Genomic DNA, 20,836 nt, shown 5'->3' with positions numbered 1-20,836 from the left:
TAAGTTTTAACAGCAGATGATGCTCATGGAAGCAGCATTTACAGGGAGCAGCCAGTGTAATAGGTGGGCAGTCATTGGGGCAGTGCTTTGGGGAGGGTAGTTAAGTCTTTGATCAGGTTTAGCTGGCAAGTCAGGTCTTTGACATTTGAAGGCGAGGCTGAAAGGGTCTGAACAGAAAAGCAAGCCTGGCGCGCGTGCACTCACACACACACACAGAGAGAGAGAGAGAGAGAGAGAGAGAGAGCGTGTGTGTGTTTAGGAAAGAGAGAGGAGGGTTGGGTGGAGGAGAGCAGGGAACGGTGAGAATTCATGCTGTGTTAGCATCCCCTCAGCAACTCCATCAATACCGCATACAGCTGAGAAACTGGCAAAGGTCCTCCGTGCTGCGTTTTCAGGCTTGGACTGCAAAAGAGAGCAACTCCCACGACCGGTCGGCTCAGTGTGCTGCTCTTGCTGCTCCTGCTGCTGCTGAGGGGGACTCTGAGAGGGGCAGAGCGCACACACACGTACACTCACCCACACACTCACTGGAGCCTCTGCTGCATCAAGAGGAAGAAGAGGAGTGCGGAGGAGGGTACGGAGGGACACGCAGACTGGGAATACTAGAGCCAATCCGGAGAGGGAGAAGACTGCGAGGAGACCCGTGCTAATATGCTGCCGTGGTCCGCGGGGACGGCTGAGCACCAGGGACTTTGACAGGATCTCAGTGCACCTGCTCCATGCACGCGGGTAAGACCCTTCACATTCATTTTACACCAGGGACTCAGAGTTTGAGGTAATTACTTTATATGTGTTTATGTGATGCTGTGTGTGTGCGTGCGTGCACGTGCGCGAGAGAGATCCCACTTATTTCTTCAAGTGGGTTTTGCCTGCATTGGTGCACTGTGGTCACATACAGTACTTTTAAAGGAAGTTGCTTGCTCTGGGGGCTCTTCTGTAGAGAAACATGCACTGTTTCTCTACAAATCAGTTTGTTAATAAAAACACATTCATGAGTGGAATAGATGAAAATCTTGGAGAAATTCTGATCTCTCCAGCTTCACACATATCAGATAATGTTTTCCAGTCCATATACACCAGTAACTTTTACAAAAATGAAAACAGATCAAATATATCACAGCACATCTCCAATCATAATTTGACAGCAGCCATGTGTATCTTTGTATGCGTCTGCGTGTGTGTGCTGAGAAACTGGTCACTCTCAGAACTGCTCTAAGGAAGTACAGCTGCCCTGTAGGGGTGTACACCCCTCTGAAGAACTCAGTTCCAGTTTTCCATGACATCATGGAGAGGTTATTGCTCAAAGTAGCAGCAAAATTACCTGATAGAGCCATGTAGTGCCATTGTTAACCAACTTAAGCTTTACAGACATACAAAACATATTGGCATCTGAGTCAACATAAAGCCACAGGAACTTGTCTACTTCATGAACTCTGTGCTGTTGGACAGTAAATAACACTGAATGCTTATTTGGTCTTTGTTTTCTTGAACCACGTGGCAGCTGCTGTATCATGTGAAGCAGTAAGGTTTTTTGAATTCCCCTTAAAAGCTTAATTAGGACTGTACCTGACTCTGTAATCAGGTAAATGTATACTTTATTTATCACACATTATATTCCCGTTTCTGTTGGCGTCACATGGAGCTGAATTTATTTCTTCAACTCAAAGGAAACAAAAGCAAGACTATACACACACACTGCTCTGAATAATCTGAATGAAATTCAACACACACACACACACACACACACACACACACACACACACACACACACACACACACACACACACACACACACACACACACACACACACACTGGAGCCTCCTAATGGGGATTGTGGTAACTGTAATCCACACTTTTTTCTTTCATAGTCTGTGACACGTAGGCACTGGAGTAAACAGAAGTCAATCAGAAGCTTGGTGGCATTTCAGGGAACACCTTTAACTTCAGACATGGCTTGGGACACTTGCTGCACTTCCCTGTCCCTCCTGTCTCCTTTCACTGCAAACAATTAACACATGAACAGCAAAAAGACACCAACAAAAAAAGATCAAGGATTAAAATGCTTTCATTTTTATACATTTGTCAGGGGCACTGAAGACTTCATTAAATTGCTAGTAAATAAAATAAATGGTCAGTAAGAGCCTGTCAGCTCAGCAGCAGGTTTGCGCAATTGCAGGATGACTCCTCAGGCTTATCTTGCATTTCACAAACCAGAAGAGCTGACTGTGAGGGAAAGAAAGAAGCGTGGTCAAATATTAAGCAGCATGAGGCCTTTTATCAGCCAAGGATCAGAGAACTCTAACTACAGGCTAACCTGTCAGGATACCTGCCAAAGCAGGTGTTTTAAAATAGTCGAGGTGTTATGAAGTGAATGAGGCAATGAAAAGCTGATCTTCTCTTAGTACATATGGAGATCGCAGCATGTTCCTCTTCTGCTAACGTTACACATGCTATCACAGTTTGCGTGGTAATTTCAGTGGGTGTGTCCATCAAAGGGCTGGCATTTGTTTCACTCACGTTCACGTTATAGATCAGCCTCTTTTCCACCAACCAGGAGTTGGCATTTTGCTAATTCTCCCCTCTGACATTCCAGTAACAGGTTTTGCATTTGTAGGGAAGTGAGTGAAGCTGACAGCTTGTTTGCAGGCAGGATTATTAGCACTGCTTGGGGACAGGCCCAACAGTGAGAAAGAGTGAGGGATCTGCGTCATATGTTGTGAGGACCAAATCTGCTTAACCTACTTTAGTTTTGCACAAAATATCTTGGGTTTACTGGAGCTCCAGTATGGTAGCTATTTGTGATCCAATTTGTTGTTCATCAAAGTTTCAGTGGTGATGAATTATTTAAGGGACAACAAGCAAGGGGCAAGTTTTCCTACATTAAAATATTATCCTTATTTAAGTAAAAGTCCTGAAACAAAAACGGAAAAATAGACCCTACTTAATGATTAGCAAAAAAATGTGCACAAGTGTATTTTAGTAGCAATTTCCAATATAGGGTTTACTTAAAGGGCCATGACATACATTTGAAGAGTCCTGAGATGATTAATGAAGTGAGATCTAGCCAATATTTCACAAAAAGGCCATCTTTGGCTTTTGGTGAAGTATTGGGATAGTTTTACGTCTTTGGATTAGCAAACCATTTAAAAAGTTTATTGGGGATTCTGTCTCTTGTTGAAACACTTACAACTCATAAAGTGTTTGAACTCCAAATAATGTTTGTAGAATCTGCAGTTGTCCTTTTCATATGTGGCACACAGCAGGAGATGATACACCTCACATGCGTTCTCACTACTGGCAACACTTCAGAAGGTTTAGGGAAGAGTGTTGTCTAGTTAGAGCACACAGCAGGCAGGAGTGAAATATGCTGTGATTTCACTGGACAATACCTGTGCTATTGTTACATTGAAAGAAACTGAGCTGGCAGGTTAAAAACTGCTTAATGTACAATTAACCTGCTAAGATATTTCCATTATCAGATGCAACTTCACGCTCAGTCTATAGCGCCTTATGAAAGCAACTTTAGACTAAGAGCTAACACTGGCAAAAGGTCTTTACAAATTGCCCTTTGTAAGAGATTGCAGGTCTGAAAGGTCAAATCATCCATCAGCTTATCCAGCCTGGTTATCTGAGCTGACAGGACAAAAGGAAAGATACACTCTGGATATAACACCTCACATTACATCAACATCTCTAGCCAGTTTAGAGTCACCAGTCAACTCAACACGTATGTTTTGGGGACAACCTGGAGCACTCACAGGGCCAGGGAAACCATACAGAGAGGGGCCCAGGAGGTTCAAACCCAGTAACTTCTTTCTATGAGGTGACAGCGTTAACCACTGTACTACTGCGCCTCCCACCTGAAATGAGTCAATTTTGGACAGAGCACTTAACATCCATTTATTTATTTTTAAAAATATTTTAATTTAAACTTTTTCTGGAAATGAAGAAAAGCAGAGCATAAAATGAATATTTTTGTGTGCAGCACTAGTAGCTCAAAAATATACTTAAGTTGTCAAGTTTGGTGGTATAAACAGAGCCTGAATCCAGCATACGAGACCAGAAGGAGGAAAATAAAAGAGAGACTTTATCGCAGTTGATATGTCCAAAATAAACAGAGCCAAAATATATGGGAACAAACTGAGCTGCATTAGAGAGGAACATAAACAGATGCTTTAAATAATGGGAAGGCGGGTCTACACATACACACAGAGAGGGCTGAGAGGCAACAGGAGATTGGTGGGGATGAGCCACAACTGAACATAATCAGCACAGTTGAATACAGTTAGGGCGGGGCTAATGGAAAAACAGACCATTAAACTAAGGTTAACCTTTAAAGGAAAATAGAAAATAACACAACAATGAAATATCAAACACAGATACAAGACAGGGGAACCAGAGGGAACTAAAAATCCTAAAAAAAAAAAAGTGAAAATCTCAAAACCAAGGATTACAAAACTGAATCTCAATCTCATCACTAGAAAAACAATAAAACTCAAACAGAGCCCTTAAACTCAATTGCATTAACTAAGAATCCAAACCTCAGAACCTAAGGACCATCCTAAGTATCATAAGTACTTGAGTAAATCTACCTTCATCCAGAGCAAATAAATACAGTTTACATATGCAACACCAACACACTGTTAGCTGCAGATTTCTGTCCAATTAGAGGAGATCTTTCCATTTCTCATTTGTCTTCAGGAACTTTCTCTAAGCAGCGCTCCATTCAGTACTGCAAAGTTTTTTTTTTCTAAAGTTCAAGGACATTAAGATGTGCTCAGAATATCAAGCAGTCCTTTTGGTTGAACCTCAATAGGATAATTTGGTGATGGATTGCACCACGTTGAGTGATACACCTGCCATCCTGTGTATGCTGAGATTCATAGCAGCCAGTGAGTAACTAGCTACAGTATGTGTGGGTGAAATACCAGAGCTGGCAGAAATGTGTGAGGGCAATGTGGAAACAAAACAAGGGGGATTTTAAAACTCAAGGGGCCCCTGCTTCCCTGTAAAGCGCAGTGTGACGAGAAAGCTAATAGGTGTCGGAGTGCTGTTAATATTTAACAGTTTCCCATGCAATATGCATGAACAAAGGCAACAGTGTGTGTGGACATGTTCCTAATTAACACAATTGCTTCCTTTTTACAAGCACTAACAGGTTACATAGACAAAGCTAAACAGTGGCTGGGCTCTCCTCAGGGTCTGACTTCTGCGTCCTTCACAGAGCGACATCAGCTGCACATTAGTAACACAGACATAAAGACAAATATCAGTTTGGTAATGATAAAAACAACACAAGTACATTTTCTACCGCTTGTAGTTTTAACAGCAAGTCATCACAGTGTGACGGTGTGTGTGTTGTTTACAATTTCACTCGCTCTGTGCATTCAGATTATGTGGAGGAGCTGACGTGTGCGATGGCCAGCTTGGACCTGCAGGTTCTCAGACCTCCAGCTCTGCATTACCGTTACCTCCAAAACAAGCAGCCCAGCTCCACGATCTGACTGTACCTCCCCTCCTCTCCTCTCCCCCTCTCCCTCCCTCTCCCTGGGTGTCCCTCAATCCTGGGCCCACCATGGGAGGATGCTTCTCCAAACCCAAACCAGGTAAACAGCCTGTTTGCCCAATTCAAGCATTAGTAAATTTTGTAAAATCCACAACTGCTGTATGATGTCCTTTACTTTTTTGGATATTTTTTTTGTCTTTATATACAGTGGGGCAAAAAAGTATTTAGTCAGCCACCGATTGTGCAAGTTCCCCCACCTAAAATGATGACAGAGGTCAGTAATTTGCACCAGAGGTACACTTCAACTGTGAGAGACAGAATGTGAAAAAAAAAATCCATGAATCCACATGGTAGGATTTGTAAAGAATTTATTCGTAAATCAGGGTGGAAAATAAGTATTTGGTCAATAACAAAAATACAACTCAATACTTTGTAACATAACCTTTGTTGGCAATAACAGAGGTCAAACGTTTACTATAGGTCTTTACCAGGTTTGCACACACAGTAGCTGGTATTTTGGCCCATTCCTCCATGCAGATCTTCTCGAGAGCAGTGATGTTTTGGGGCTGTCGCCGAGCAACACGGACTTTCAACTCCCGCCACAGATTTTCTATGGGGTTGAGGTCTGGAGACTGGCTAGGCCACTCCCGGACTTTCAAATGCTTCTTACGGAGCCACTCCTTTGTTGCCCGGGCGGTGTGTTTTGGATCATTGTCATGTTGGAAGACCCAGCCTCGTTTCATCTTCAAAGTTCTCACTGATGGAAGGAGGTTTTGGCTCAAAATCTCACGATACATGGCCCCATTCATTCTGTCCTTAACACGGATCAGTCGTCCTGTCCCCTTGGCAGAAAAACAGCCCCATAGCATGATGTTTCCACCCCCATGCTTCACAGTAGGTATGGTGTTCTTGGGATGCAACTCAGTATTCTTCTTCCTCCAAACACGACGAGTTGAGTTTATACCAAAAAGTTCTACTTTGGTTTCATCTGACCACATGACATTCTCCCAATCCTCTGCTGTATCATCCATGTGCTCTCTGGCAAACTTCAGACGGGCCTGGACATGCACTGGCTTCAGCAGCGGAACACGTCTGGCACTGCGGGATTTGATTCCCTGCCGTTGTAGTGTGTTACTGATGGTGACCTTTGTTACTTTGGTCCCAGCTCTCTGCAGGTCATTCACCAGGTCCCCCCGTGTGGTTCTGGGATCTTTGCTCACCGTTCTCATGATCATTTTGACCCCACGGGATGAGATCTTGCGTGGAGCCCCAGATCGAGGGAGATTATCAGTGGTCTTGTATGTCTTCCATTTTCTGATGATTGCTCCCACAGTTGATTCTTTCACACCAAGCTGCTTGCCTATTGTAGATTCACTCTTCCCAGTCTGGTGCAGGTCTACAATACTTTTCCTGGTGTCCTTCGAAAGCTCTTTGGTCTTGGCCATGGCGGAGTTTGGAGTCTGACTGTTTGAGGCTGTGGACAGGTGTCTTTTATACAGATGATGAGTTCAAACAGGTGCCATTCATACAGGTAACAAGTGGGGGACAGAAAAGCTTCGTACAGAAGACGTTACAGGTCTGTGAGAGCCAGAGATTTTCCTTGTTTGAGGTGACCAAATACTTATTTTCCACCCTGATTTACGAATAAATTCTTTACAAATCCTACCATGTGGATTCATGGATTTTTTTTTTCACATTCTGTCTCTCACAGTTGAAGTGTACCTCTGGTGCAAATTACTGACCTCTGTCATCATTTTAGGTGGGGGAACTTGCACAATCGGTGGCTGACTAAATACTTTTTTGCCCCACTGTACATCTTTATAAGCCTTGAGTCATCCTTCGTTTCATTATATTTTGCTTCAAAGGAGCCAGGCTTTTAATTCTTTTAAAGTGGTCTTAAGAAATGGTTTTCTGGGTTTTCTGTAGGTCTTTCAAAAATGTATTGGATTTATTGGCTGCTTTCTCTCATTTCACTCCAGTCCTTGTACCTTACCATTTTCAAAATAATGCTTTTTGTTTAACACTGTTCAACAAGGGACCTAACTCAATGATAAACCAGTGTTCATTAGAAAAAAAAACTATTTTAAATAGGCACTTTGTCACTGCCGTCCAAAAACACAAAATTTGTTCCAATTTCTTTAGCTGAATATATGAAAAATGCCAAAGGTAACAAAGACTGATGGATATAAAATTGTATTTTTGCACTAACAAGGTGATTCCCAAAAAGCTTTTAGTAAAAAAAAACATGCCATATCACAGCATGGTGCACAGTGTGTCCTTAAAAAATGTGAAGAAACTGGACAAGTGCCAGACAGAAGAAGAAGCCTGCCTATAAACTATCTGCAGCACATGAATAGTATGTGAAAGTAACGTCCTTAAGAAATAGGAAAAAATCGAACAAGACTTGGGGCACGACCTGAGTGATGCATTTAACCCTTCAGTTGTTCACCAAAGCCTCATCAGCAATGCTCTCAATTGAAGCGTGGCTGTCAAAAAGCCAAATTTTTCATTCAAATTGTTAATATGTACGTCAGGGCAGGAGAGAGGTGCAATAGTGAGTGTCTACAGCCATCTGTAAAACATGATGAAATCTCTGTTGTGGTTTGGGGCTGTTTCACTCAGTGATGTTGGGAATCTTGTTAAAACTGATGGCATTATGAATGCAGAATGTTTTTTAAAGAAATACTGTAGTCCTTGTAGTAGTTGTAAGGATAGTGAAGAAAATATAACACAATAATTATACAAAAAGCACACTATTTTAATTTTTATTCTATACAAGGTTAAAATTATGAAGCTTTTCAATGTAAATCGGGACCGTTTGGTGTCTTTGTTTGTCATTTTCAGAGCTGTTGCTTCCAAATCCTGTTATACACTTCCCCTCAGCCTCCTCTGTTTGCAGTTTATTTTGTGTGTGTGTGTGTGTGTGTGTGTGTGTGTGTGTGTGTGTGTGTGTGTGTGTGTGTGTGTGGGAGGAATTTAAATGCTCTCCCTACTGTCTTTGGTTATTAAGGACTACATACTGAGACACAAATATCTAAAACTGACATGTGTACAGTATGTGTGAGATCTGTTTATGCATCACCTCAGTGTTGGCATTGCTAAGAGGTACTCTAATAACATACTCGACTTCACATTCAGGTGCACTGAATAAGATTTCATCATCTGTTCAGAGACTCTAGTTGTATGTAAATGATGACTGTCAGGCAGCTGAACAGTAATAAGTGTTGATAACAGTGTAACCTCCAGCTACTAATGCACACTCAATGCACAACAAAGATTTACTATCTACACTGGAAAAATGTCTCAGGTCAAAGGCTGAAGTCACTTTCAAGTTCTAATAGAATGAGAAGAATAGAAAAGATTATTATTGTCACTATACACATGTACAATGCGATTTAGAGCATCTTCTACCCAGGCAGCCGTGTTAAAGCATGAGATGGAAAAGAACATTATTAACATGAAACCTATAAAGTAGCCTATTCGGATACTTTATACTATGATTTATAAATAAGGATGACTCCCACTCTAAATATACAGTAAATACTGTAGAGGATCATTTATTCACATTTATATAGAAGTGAGTAAAAAGTGGGAGTAAATTTGCACCATTAGAAAGTCTATGATGGAGGGAGGCCTTTAAAGACAAACTGCTGTACCATCTTCATTTGCCTAAAAATGTGAAGAAATACAAAAAATAAATATAAAATCTGAACATTTTACATAATTATCTATGCCATGCTTGCTACTGAGTAAATGTAAGTCTGTGCTGGGCAACTTACAAGAATTAGATCAAATATATTTATGTATGTTATAACCCTGATAACTACTTAGTCTGATCAAATGAAGCATCAGTGTGACGACGTCTTATTTAGCCTCAGATATTACAGCTGCTTCTGGAGATTCTCTTCAGCCGTGGAAAGCTTTCTCTTTCTTTTCTCCTGCAAATGCACTCACTACTATGATTTTCCATTGATTTTAATTAAGACTTGCTCAGCGGGAGAAAATTCCAGCCAGATTACTGTGTAAGAACCGGATGATCAGCACATTTTTCCAGCCGAACAGATAAAGCCTGCTGCAGTGAAAAAGGAGTTACACAACCGCTTCTTAATGTTCGCAAATACAAAGCAAACAGCAGCGCATCAGAGAAAACGGAGTGGCTCCAAAATACATAGATTAATGTGCTCCGTGCTGCTGCAGTCTGTATTTTTTGCTGTCATCTTGGGAGAGCTGAAGCTGCACTTAAATCTCCACCGCTCCCATGAATATCGCATTATTTAACGAGCATCATTTAAAAAGCCTCTTCAACCTGGTTAAATCGTATTTTTGAGAATGAACTGATGATTTTTTTTTTTTATGCAAATTGTCAAACTATCTCCCTATTTTGGGGATTTTTATACCACATCACCAAAGAAACAACTGAATAAGAGGTATGCACTAGAAGGGAGAGAAAAAAAGAAGACAGGGTTGCACATGCTTCCTGCTTTCATTTGTTTGAGCTTTGTGGATGTCGGAGTCAATTTGTCCTAAGGTTGTAGACATCTCTCTAGGCTGTAAGGAAAATTGCTGCTATAAATTCTAGAGAAGGATAGAAATGAAATAGCACAGAACAGGTTTATGGAATAATAAAGATAGTCCACTGGTGATCGTTAGCATCAATATCCCCTGAAATCATTTTCATTTTAAACCTTCACACCATAATTCTGCATCAACTGCATTTATTCAGCTGTGTGTTTTCGCACATTTTCTGATTGGGCCATGTCTCTGCTGTGCAGTTGAAGTAAAAGTGGAACTCTCTCTCCTGGATAAAGAAAAAGAGGTGGACGGGTTGTCGCCTAATGGCAAAGCGAGCCCCTTTGCTGAATGCAGACCTAACGGGGCCCTGGCTCACGGCTCTGACGATGACTCCACCCTGCTCCCTCTCTACCACAAACCCCGGGACTATGTGGAGGCCTCTGTGTGCCACGTTAAAGATCTGGAAAATGGACAGTAAGAACGTGATCACGCAGCTTTTTTTTATTCACTTACCTGTTGATGCACATTTTAAATATGTTAAAATACTGAAGGAAAGTAAAGCTTGGGAAGTATTGAATTAAGTAAGACTGTCTTAAATTGTGAGATCAGGATTGTGTTTCCTTTTCCGTTAAGATAAGGCGAAATTTCATTTCCCAGCGTTAATGGTAGTTAAGAACTAAATTGTGAGGACGTTTGGAGGTCACCCAGAATGAATGAATTCTTTGTTTTTAGTGTTTTTAGGTGACCTGCATAGATGTAGCACAAATACAGTGCCTCCTGTTTAAAGTGCAGAAATTGTTTGTTAGAAGCATCCATGACCAAACACATGCAGTTATAGCCATACACACTGGGATAGTGTTGTAGTTTTGTACATGAAACAATGAGTTTTAAATCAATTAATCAAAATTTGGCTGAAGTGCAGACTTTCTGCTTTAGCTCAAACTTTAACAGAAGTACTGAATTAACTGTTTAGGAATTAAAGACATCTATTATACATAGTGTCTGATGTTCAGAAGCTCAAAAATAGGTTGGACACTTGAGTGACAAGCAGTTTAATAACTAGGTGAGGCCAGTTCCCACGTAATTTAATGAAAAACTGAGCAGATGAAAGATCTGGACTTGATTCCCAGAACTTGATGATAGTGGTGATAGTTCACCAGGACTGACTATATGAAGTCCAAAGAGATGTCACTCTGCCTCTAAAAGATGATCTTTTTACACTCAATCATGTTACTGACCTGTTACCAGTTAACCTAGTTACCTACAAAATGTTCCTCCAGCTGTATCTATTAAGTACCGCTTACTTTTCCAGCCTTTTGTTTCCCCCATCACACCTTCTATATTTTACTGTGAATAAAATCTCATAAAATATCAATTTATGCGAATTGCACATTATTGTGCTTTATTTCTATGTTTACATTTTATACAGTGTCCCAATGTTTTTGGAATTGAGGTTGTAAAATCCTTTCAAAGTAAAGTTTACACATCAATCACATCATCAATCACATCTTAGCTGTTTGAGTTGGTGCACAGAGGCAAAATTACAGAAAGCGTGTCATTGTCCAGTTACTCTGGATCTGACTATCATTTTATTTTGTGTGCTTGACAGAATGCGAGAGGTTGATTTGGGAAGCGGCAGGGCTCTGTTGATTAAAGAACATGGGGAGTTCACAGCCATGGGCCACAAGTGTCCACACTATGGAGCACCTCTGGTTAAAGGTGAGATATATATTTTTAGTTATGGAGTGACGGGGCGAGTTCGATGTCTGCACATAGTGTTCCACAGTGGATGAGAAGGCTGTTTCCCTGCACCCTCAGAAGGGGGAATAGGTCCTGACCATCGTTTGTGCTGAATGACAATCAAGTGTACTGATCTTTTTTGAAGTTACTTGGCGTGGTGCTTAAAAGTGTTCTGCTGAAGGACTTTAATACTCATATTGGCAACAACAGTGTGACCAGGAGGGGTATGACTGGGAGGGGCAGCCTGACAGATCTGAACCTGAGTGGTGCTGTGTTACTAAACTTATGTGCTAACCACAGTTTGTCCATAACAAACACAATGTTTGAGCATGAGAATGTCAGTAAGTATAATGAACCCCAGGACACTCTATGATGATAGATTTCGTGATTGTTTGCTCAACCAGTCTATGTGTTTTTTCCTGTGGGCAATGCTTTGAGGGTAGGGAGTAACTAAGGGCCATTCAGTCCCCGTATAACCACAGCAAGAGCTTGGTCCACATTGCCAGTAGTAAACCTGTTACCAGTAAAAGCTGGACTCAAAGACCAGGACTGTTCTTTGTCAGTGATTCTGTTCATGACTTTTATGGATTTTCTAGGTGTAGACTAGTGATGGAGGGTTTCTGATTTAGTGGCCTCAGGATGAAATCTCTGGTCCTTGCAGATATTGTGATTCTTCTGTCCTCATCAGGCAGTGACAGTTGAGTGTGAAGTGGATGAGATGTCTGGATGTCGCTGCTTAGACTGCTAAACAAAATGTATGGATGGGCCATATGCTGTTATTTCAGGTGTGCTGTCCAAAGGACATGTGCGTTGTCCCTGGCATGGTGCATGTTTCAACATTGCAACAGGAGACATTGAGGACTTCCCTGGACTGGACAGCCTGCCCATCTTTCAGGTGACCTTCCACACTGGTGCTACCTCTTAACACATTTCCTGCCTAATCATCTTTTTAATGATCATCAAAAAGTGTACACATCACATAATTCTGTTTGCAGGTCAGAGTTGAAAAGGACAAGGTGATCATTCGGGCAAACAAGCAGGTAACACGAAGAAGAAGATGAAGAGTTCATGCAGGAAAGTCAGCTGACCACCTGATTGACCTAGGATCTTTCTTTAATGATTTTCAGGCTCTTCAGTCACAGAAAAGGTCAAAGCCCATGGCCCGATGTTCAGCAGTCATTAACTCCAACACAGGATTCAGCCATGTTCTCATTATTGGCTCAGGTTAGTGTGTGTGTGTGTGTGTGTATATCCTCTTTATTGTTTTATGTCTCACAGCTGACCCTAAATAACTCCATCTTTCTTTGAGTTTCTTCTTTGCAATGTTATGTGCATCTGTTTTGGTTAACTTACTGGCAGGTCCAGCCGGTTTGGTGTGTGCAGAAACACTGAGGGAAGAGGGCTTCACGGATCGCATTGTCATGTGCACTATGGACAAACATCCTCCATATGACAGGCCTAAACTGAGTAAGGTTTGTACACAGACCCTGAACACATACAATGAGATAGACCTCACTTAGCCACCAAAGTTACATAACAGACCGCAGAGGTGCTGCTGTGGTCAGCGCTGCTAAAACAATTCTTTGAGGAAAAGCTACACACTTCAGAACAACCAACAAAGCAAAGGAAAATGGCTTGTACATAAAAAATATATATAAATAATTCATAATTCCAAATATGACTAAGATTTTCAGTCATATCTGGTGTAAGAACACACTTTAAAGGCTGCCAAGTCAAAAAGAGACTGCCTATTACTTCTGTGACTAGAATGACTGCAGGATCTGTTGTGTTTTTACAACAGGCTGAATATGATTAATTGTGACTTTGCAGTTTCGAGCAATAGCGTGGGAATGAAAGGGTTAAATGACATTTCTAGACTTTGTTCCAACTGTTTGCTTTGCTCAGTGCTAACTTGCTACCCCTCAGTCCTTAGAGAGCACGGCAGAGCAGCTGAGACTGCGCTCCATGGACTTCTTGCAAGATCATGACATTGAACTTCTCAAAGAGAAAGAGGTGATTAATATTTAAATGTTTAATTAATCATTCATTAATGTTTAATGATATGTATATATCTGTTTTTTGTTAGGACTGTTTTTAAAAAAAGAAACTGAAGGAAAACTTCAATTTACACCTTCATTGTTTTTGTTTTGTGTTTTTTTAGGTGGTGGCAATAGATGTGAAAACACAATCTGTGATATTTGAAGATGGCCTGAGGATGGAGTACAGGAAACTCTTTATTGCTACAGGAAGCAAGTAAGCAAAAAATATTCTTTTCTCGTGATGCCAAAGAGCTGAGAATGTAAATGAGTAAACTGACACCCGATTGTGCTCCTGTTCCTGCTTGAAAGACCAAAACCAATGAACTACAAGGGCAAAGATGTCAGGAATGTGTTTCACCTCAGGACGCCCGAGGATGCTAACAGCATAGCGTGGCTAGCCAACAACAAGAATGCAGTGATTGTGGGAACGTCATTTGTGGGTGAGACAAAGACACATTTATAAACATATTGTTTTCATAACATTTAAATTCGCAAAAAAGATTTTCTCAGAAAAGAAAAGTATCAGATATTCAAATTTTTATCTTTTATTTAACAGATAAAACTAATATATTGATACACTGTACAGTTTTTAAACATTATATTATATTCTTTCATTTATTGTTTTATTTATATATTAATTCATTCAGACATTATATATTTCTTTATATATTAACTACTATTCATTGCTCATGTTTTTTTCACAGTACAGCTTTGCATATAAAAAAATTGTCCACTCATTTCCAAAGGTGTTAACTCTTAATGTATTACTGTTTTGTGTCATCCTGCATTAACTAGTGTGTATGTTAAGTGCTGTTTATTCATTATGACGGCAGGTATGGAGGTGGCTGCAGCTCTGACTGACAAGGCCCACTCAGTCTCTGTCATCGGGATCGAGTCGGTCCCTTTTAAAAAAGCTCTCGGGGAGAAAGTAGGGAAAGCCATAATGAAGGTAGAGACGCCCTCCTGGGAAATCAAGCTTTTCAGAACATGAAGCACTTCCACAATTCTATCATCAGCATTCTCCCTGAGAGGAAACTATTAGTTAAAATGCAAATCATGTTTCGCAGGTCAATACTGCGCCACAAATGGGAGTGTAAATCTTCTCATTAGCGGCGATTGATCATGCAGACACATGAAAATTCAGCGGTGAACTTTTTCTCTCTCTGTTTTCGAGTATTCACTAGAACCGTTTTGTCTTCGCAGCTGTTTGAGGCAAACAGGGTGAAATTCTACATGCTGAACGAGGTGTCAGAGATGGTTGGCCATCATGGACAGGTATTCAGAAAGTGAGAGAAACAGCACAATGCTCGGACGCACTATTGTCTCTTGTTTGACAACGTGGCAAAACTCAGATAAGGAGATAGACATTGTGTCCACTGAACTTGGGATATTGAAGATTGCATCCATCTCTTGGGGGAAATGATCTAAATAACTTTGAGAGACGCCGTGACTTTACATGTATAATCCCATTTCTCAGTAAAAAAAACTAACTGAATAAAAATACCAGTTTTTATATTAACATTTATTTTGCGTGAGAGTTGTTAGCATATCAATAGATACACTAGCACATAACTGCAAGCTGTTTTTTCCCTGTTACAGTTGAAAGAGGTTGTACTGAAGAGTGGAAAAGTCCTGCGGGCAGATGTGTGTGTCATTGGAGCAGGTGATATGAAACATAATACAGAATATGTCCTTATTGTCTGTCATTAATTATCTAAAAATTACTTTGGTGACATTAAAAGTGTGTTTTTGCACTCTTGCTCTGCTCTCCTGCAGGAAGCGTTCCTGCAACAGGGTTCCTGAAACAGAGCGGCATCCACTTAGACTCCAAGGGCTTCATTACTGTAAACAAGGTGCTGTGCAGAGCCTGGAGCCTCACTTAAACTCTTTGACTCCCATTTCGTTAAATTCTTCCATCTTTCTTCCAGAATATGCAGACAAATGTTGATGGGGTCTTTGCTGGAGGAGATGTGGTGATGTTTCCTTTCCAACCACGCAACAACAAGAAGGTGAACATCCCTCACTGGCAAATGGCTCATGTCCACGGTGAGTTTGTTGTAGCATGTTCTTGACTGCATTCATACTCCATAACTAAGGCTTTTATAACTCAACTATGTCAATGTTTGCGGTTTCCACTGGCACTAACAGGAAAGGTAGCAGCTCTTAGCATGATGGGCAGAGCCACTGAGGTCAAAACCGTGCCTTACTTCTGGTCAGCCATGTTTGGGAAGACCATACGCTATGCAGGTAGGCGGGCCTTCCAACCATCTTTAGTGTTCGCTTTAGCCTGAAAATTTGTGTTAAGAGGAAGACTGACTGTGAAAAAAAGATCAGAGACTGAGAGGAAATGCGTGTGCCCTGAAATATTGGTACTACACTGCCATCTAGCTGAACAAAAATGAAGCCCGTGACCAAGAATTAGGCCTGAGTCGGATTATTTGTTTCTATTTGTGGAGGTTATGGTGACGGATTTGATGATGTCATTATACAAGGAGATCTGGATGAACTGCGCTTTGTAGCATTTTATACAAGGTAAGATTCCTAGAATTTTTCTGATATCTTAGTACGCTTGTGTGTTGTTGTTCTTTAACTATTGTGAACTAATATTTATCTTTTATTGTGAAGGTACCTTCTCATTGTTTCCTCCTCTGGTCCATCTATAGGAGTGAGGAGGTGGTTTCTGTCGCCAGCATGAACTATGATCCCATTGTATCCCGAGTGGCAGAGGTCCTAGGATCCGGAAAGACGATTAAGAAGCGAGATGTAGAGTAAGTGTCCTTCTGGACCAGAATCTGGTCGTGGTTACAATAATAGTTTTGGTGTCTAAGGTTTATGTTAAAGAAATACCTGACAAATGTTTTCAATCTGACAGAAACCACAGTGAGAGATGGAGTTTATAATCATACGAAGTTTTCTGTGAGCCAAATAAATTGTTTTATTTGAACACACTACAGAGCAATTATATATTTAGATATTTTACATGATTTATTGATATTTTAAAACTGTATTTTAAGAATTACACATTTTCCCCACTAACTATATACACTCTTTTGACAATTAGTTAAACCCTGCTGGCACCAGGTTGAATCTCTCGTTCCACCACATCCCAGTGGTACCCAGTTGGTAGTAAGGAGCTCAAAGTGTGCCAAGAAAATATCCCCCACAGCATTACAGCACCCCTACCAGCCTGGACCGTTGATACAAGGCAGGATGCATCCATGTGTCCATGTTCTTTATGCCAAATTCTGGCCCTGCCATTTTAATGTTACAGCAGAAATTGAGACTCATCAGACCAGGCAAAGTTCTTTCATTCTTCTATTGCTCAATTTTGGTGAATATTGTGTCTCAGGTGAGCATGAATTGTAGTCTCAATTTCCTGTTTGTAGCTGACAGGAGTGGCACCGTATGTGGTCTTCTGCTACTGTAGGCCATCTGCTCCAAGGTTTAATGTGTTGTGCATTCATTCATGCTCTACTGCATACCTTGGTTGAAATAAGGGGTTATTTGAGTCACTGTTCCCTCTCTGTCAACTCGAAGCAGTCTGGTCATTTTCCTCTGTCCTCTGGATGTTTTTTGTGTAAACTCTAGAGATGGTTGTTTGGGAAAATCCCAGCAGATCAGCAGTTTCTGAAATACACCAGCCCATCTGGTACCAACAACCATGCCACGTTTAAAGTCACTCAAATTCACCTTAATTCCTCGTTCAGATGCAGAGTTTGAACTTAAACAGGTTATCTTGTCTCCATGCCTAAATGCGTTATGTTGTTGAGATGTGATTGGCTGTTTAGGCATTTGTGTAACAAGCAGTTGAACAGGTGTACCTAACAAAATATTCATTGACTGTATAGCAAATACACTGAGTACATTTGCATTTTAAGAAAGAACCAGCATAGTTATGAAGTATTTAAATAGTTTAAGCAGTTGTAATTTCCATGTTTCACTTTAACCACCAATAATATTATTGATATATAATATTATACTACTATTATGCCTTTAACTGTATATAAATTCTAAAAAGAATTAATTGCTTGTGATGCTCTCTATTATGAGTAAACATTAACAGTAATATAATATTAAGTAAAACTAGAACAAGACCAAACAACTAGAATTTGTTTAAAAGGGCTGCTAGAAAAACCCAACTTCTCTCAATAAAGAACAGGGCAGCACATTAAAGTGGGGATGTTTGTTTATAAAGCATAGCAGCATGTTTGGTGAAAACCAAACAATGCACATAAGCACAAACACATCATAACAACTATTTGCACAGTTTTGGAGGGGTGATGAAAAAATCAGATAGTCACACAGACAATGATTACTTCAAGTTACTGCTGCTAAAGGTGGTTCAACAAACTACTGAATCATGGGGTGTGCTTGGAGTTTCACAGGATTTCAGAAAGTCCTGTGAAAACTTTTTTTTTCATGACTGTGCAGCTATAGGATTAAAAACTGTGATGGTAACACAAAGCTTTAATCACAATTAATACTATGAAATTACACACACTGGTTAAGGAGCCTCTGTGAGAGGGTTTACAAATCAGTTTCTTGACTATTATCAGGAACTGCTGGATCTGTTAAATGCAGCAGAACCGTACCGTAATGATGTTGCTGGAATCCTGTGTCCACTTTTTCCTTGTTTTTGTGACAATACTGTTGTTGTGTCTTCTGTTTCTAATAATGCTTGCAAAAAACCTGAAGGATGTTAACACGACTTGGCAAGTATGGAAAAATATCTGCTTTTTCTCCTTTCTGCTTCACGCATTAACAGCCACTCACAAGGAGCTGTAATTTATCAACTAACGTGTGATTTTGTTGGCATGTTTTTGTTTGTATGTAATGGGATTTTATGTGTGTGTGTTTTAGGACTGGAGACATTTCTTGGTTGATTGACAAAGGCTCTCAATGACTTCCCATCTGAAGTTCCCAGTCCCTTTGGACACCTCCATATGGACACTCATGGTGCTGAGATACTGAGCAGCTATCACAGTCTATTCACAACACACACAAACCTGCTGATATGACTGTCTGTTTGGGACATGCTTACCTGAGGACATCAATTTTTCTCCTAAGAGATACTTTAAAATAACAAAAGGAGCCACGCACGACCTGAAAACACTGAGCGACTGTGTCGGCAGGTCTTTTATTATCGATGTTGTCTTGTTTCACAATGAAGCAATACCGGTATCAGCCTCTGTGCTGCTGCAAGATGTATCTACCTGTACACTTTGTTTATAAGAAGCCAGGGAAGGGCAATGAGTTTTTTTGTACAGATAATATTGTAAATAGTTATAATCCTGAATGCACTGTAACAAAATAAGAGCATACATTTTCCAGTGAATGACAGACGTGGTCGTATGCTTGCATACAGGCCGTAGATCTGCATGGTATAACTTGCTATAACAGGAGTTAAATTAAGCCCCAAATAGTAAAAAAATTTTTTAATGTAGACACATGAGCAAAGCTTAAATCTGCAATAAAAACAAACTGTGTTACCACTTCAGCACAAGCCTGAATGCAGCTTTTAACCTACTTACCAACTCTCACTCGCAGCGTTAATTTGTGATTTATTATAATGGTTAGACTCACAGCTTACCTCTCTGTTATGGTTGCCTTGCTAGTAGAGTGCACAAATGGAATTCTTATTCTTTGATCACATACTAGTGCTTGCATTGTAGATTCGTGTATTTTCTAACAAGTAGGTATAACCCCTCGGAAATGAATAGTGAGCAATAGTAGCTTAAGGTTAATTTGCATAGCCGTCACCCCTGTAGAGACGTTGTTTGTTACTAACTCAGGGAACTGAGGATTGTGGCCTGGGTTTGCCGGTCCCTCTGCAAGCAGAAAAATTGAATTTGTTGCTTAAATATTTCCTCACAGTTACTGCAGTTTCAGTGGTTCAGAGCTTGCAATGCGCTTCATGATAGAAAGCAGATATTTGATTGCATCCTGGAGTGCCGCAGATCCCGAAACACTTGAGCTCTGACACACACGTCAACAAAGCGATTAAAAAGGCATTGTTCTCCCTGCAGAGATGTCTGGAATGGCATTTTTATAACTAAACTTTGAAATAAAAGTCTTCCAACAATAACTGCTTTATGTTACATTTTATTTTTCATGTTATTCTACTTGTTATTTGCATGTCTGTTCTTGACTGTATTAACTGGAAAAAAAAAAAGTGTAACAGGTTTAAAAAAAATGTTTAATGATTTCCAAAGAGGTGACAGAGCGTAGTTTTTGCATGTTTTTCTTGACAGATTTCATTCTTTGATTCATGGTTATTAAAAATATAGATGAAATCACTTGAGTCTAGATTTCATGCAGTAGCACAAACATTTCACAGAATTTATAAATGAAGTTTCACAACTATATATATAAAAAATCTGAATTGTGAGCCATCTAACATTAAAAAACAAACAAACTGGGAGTGTCCACAACTATATTGCAAATAGCCTGGAGGCTTGGATAAAAGTAAGGATGCACCGATCCAACTTCTCTATTCTGATAAAAATTCTGAAATGTCAACTCAGTGCTTTTGCCACCAACTCTTTCAGTGCATCATGTATTATGAAGCAAGATTTCATCTTAGCCAGGTAACTTCAAGTTTAGGCCTGGGTTTTGTGGATTACAAAGGCAGTTCACATCTTTCTGGGATATATAACCATAGAAACTTATGCCAGACAGCTAATCTGCTCTGGAGCAGAAAATAGTATCACCATTCCTGGAAGAGTAAGTTTTTCTGTCATTAGCATCAATAAGGAATATAGATATAGACTCCTTCATATAGGATGCTAAAACAGGGCACATATTTGTGCATGTGGACCTCATTTGCAGCTAAGTTAGATCTATATTTGACCTGTTTTTCATATTTTTTCTGCAGCTGAAAGGGTAAGGCAACAATTGCCTTACACGCATCTCATCCACAATTTACTGTGGCTGTTTATTCGTGATAGAGCTGTAATGCTAGTATGTCTGTTGACTTACACAGTCAGCATTTATACCAACTTTCCTTTCTGGCTTTCAATCGGCCAGGCTTTATTAATG

At 40.2% G+C, this 20,836-nt stretch overlaps 1 protein-coding gene across 2 annotated transcripts; it reads left to right on the top strand.

The window, feature by feature from the left end:
* Positions 1-565: 565 nt before the first annotated feature.
* On the top strand, positions 566-20,094 carry aifm3 (AIF family member 3). Of its 2 annotated transcripts, XM_026187460.2 has the most exons (21): positions 566-729; positions 5,393-5,607; positions 10,280-10,493; positions 11,629-11,738; positions 12,545-12,654; positions 12,755-12,799; positions 12,887-12,983; positions 13,119-13,231; positions 13,686-13,772; positions 13,921-14,012; positions 14,108-14,238; positions 14,632-14,747; positions 15,002-15,073; positions 15,398-15,461; positions 15,575-15,651; positions 15,727-15,844; positions 15,947-16,045; positions 16,255-16,330; positions 16,462-16,566; positions 18,494-18,514; positions 18,659-19,883. In XM_026187460.2, the coding sequence occupies exons 2-21, from the start codon at positions 5,577-5,579 to the stop codon at positions 18,699-18,701; spliced, it is 1,821 nt and encodes a 606-aa protein (XP_026043245.1). In that variant the 5' UTR covers positions 566-729; positions 5,393-5,576; the 3' UTR covers positions 18,702-19,883. The 2 variants fall into 2 exon arrangements, with proteins under 2 accessions (XP_026043245.1, XP_026043246.1); XM_026187461.2 differs by lacking the exon at positions 18,494-18,514 and having other exon boundaries at positions 18,659-20,094.
* The last annotated feature ends 742 nt before the right edge of the window (positions 20,095-20,836 follow it).

This window comes from Astatotilapia calliptera, chromosome 12, assembly GCF_964374335.1.
Source record: "Astatotilapia calliptera chromosome 12, fAstCal68.1, whole genome shotgun sequence".
Taxonomy (NCBI): Eukaryota; Metazoa; Chordata; class Actinopteri; order Cichliformes; family Cichlidae; genus Astatotilapia; species Astatotilapia calliptera.
This window is presented reverse-complemented; position numbering and strand designations above follow the sequence as displayed.

Coding starts and splice junctions, on each gene's coding strand:
- aifm3 (XM_026187460.2), top strand. CDS start 5,577: ATGGGAGGATGCTTCTCCAAACCCAAACCAG. Junction 12,800..12,886: donor TCATTCGGGCAAACAAGCAG/GTAACACGAAGA, acceptor AATGATTTTCAG/GCTCTTCAGTCACAGAAAAG. Junction 15,652..15,726: donor GCTTCATTACTGTAAACAAG/GTGCTGTGCAGA, acceptor TCTTTCTTCCAG/AATATGCAGACAAATGTTGA.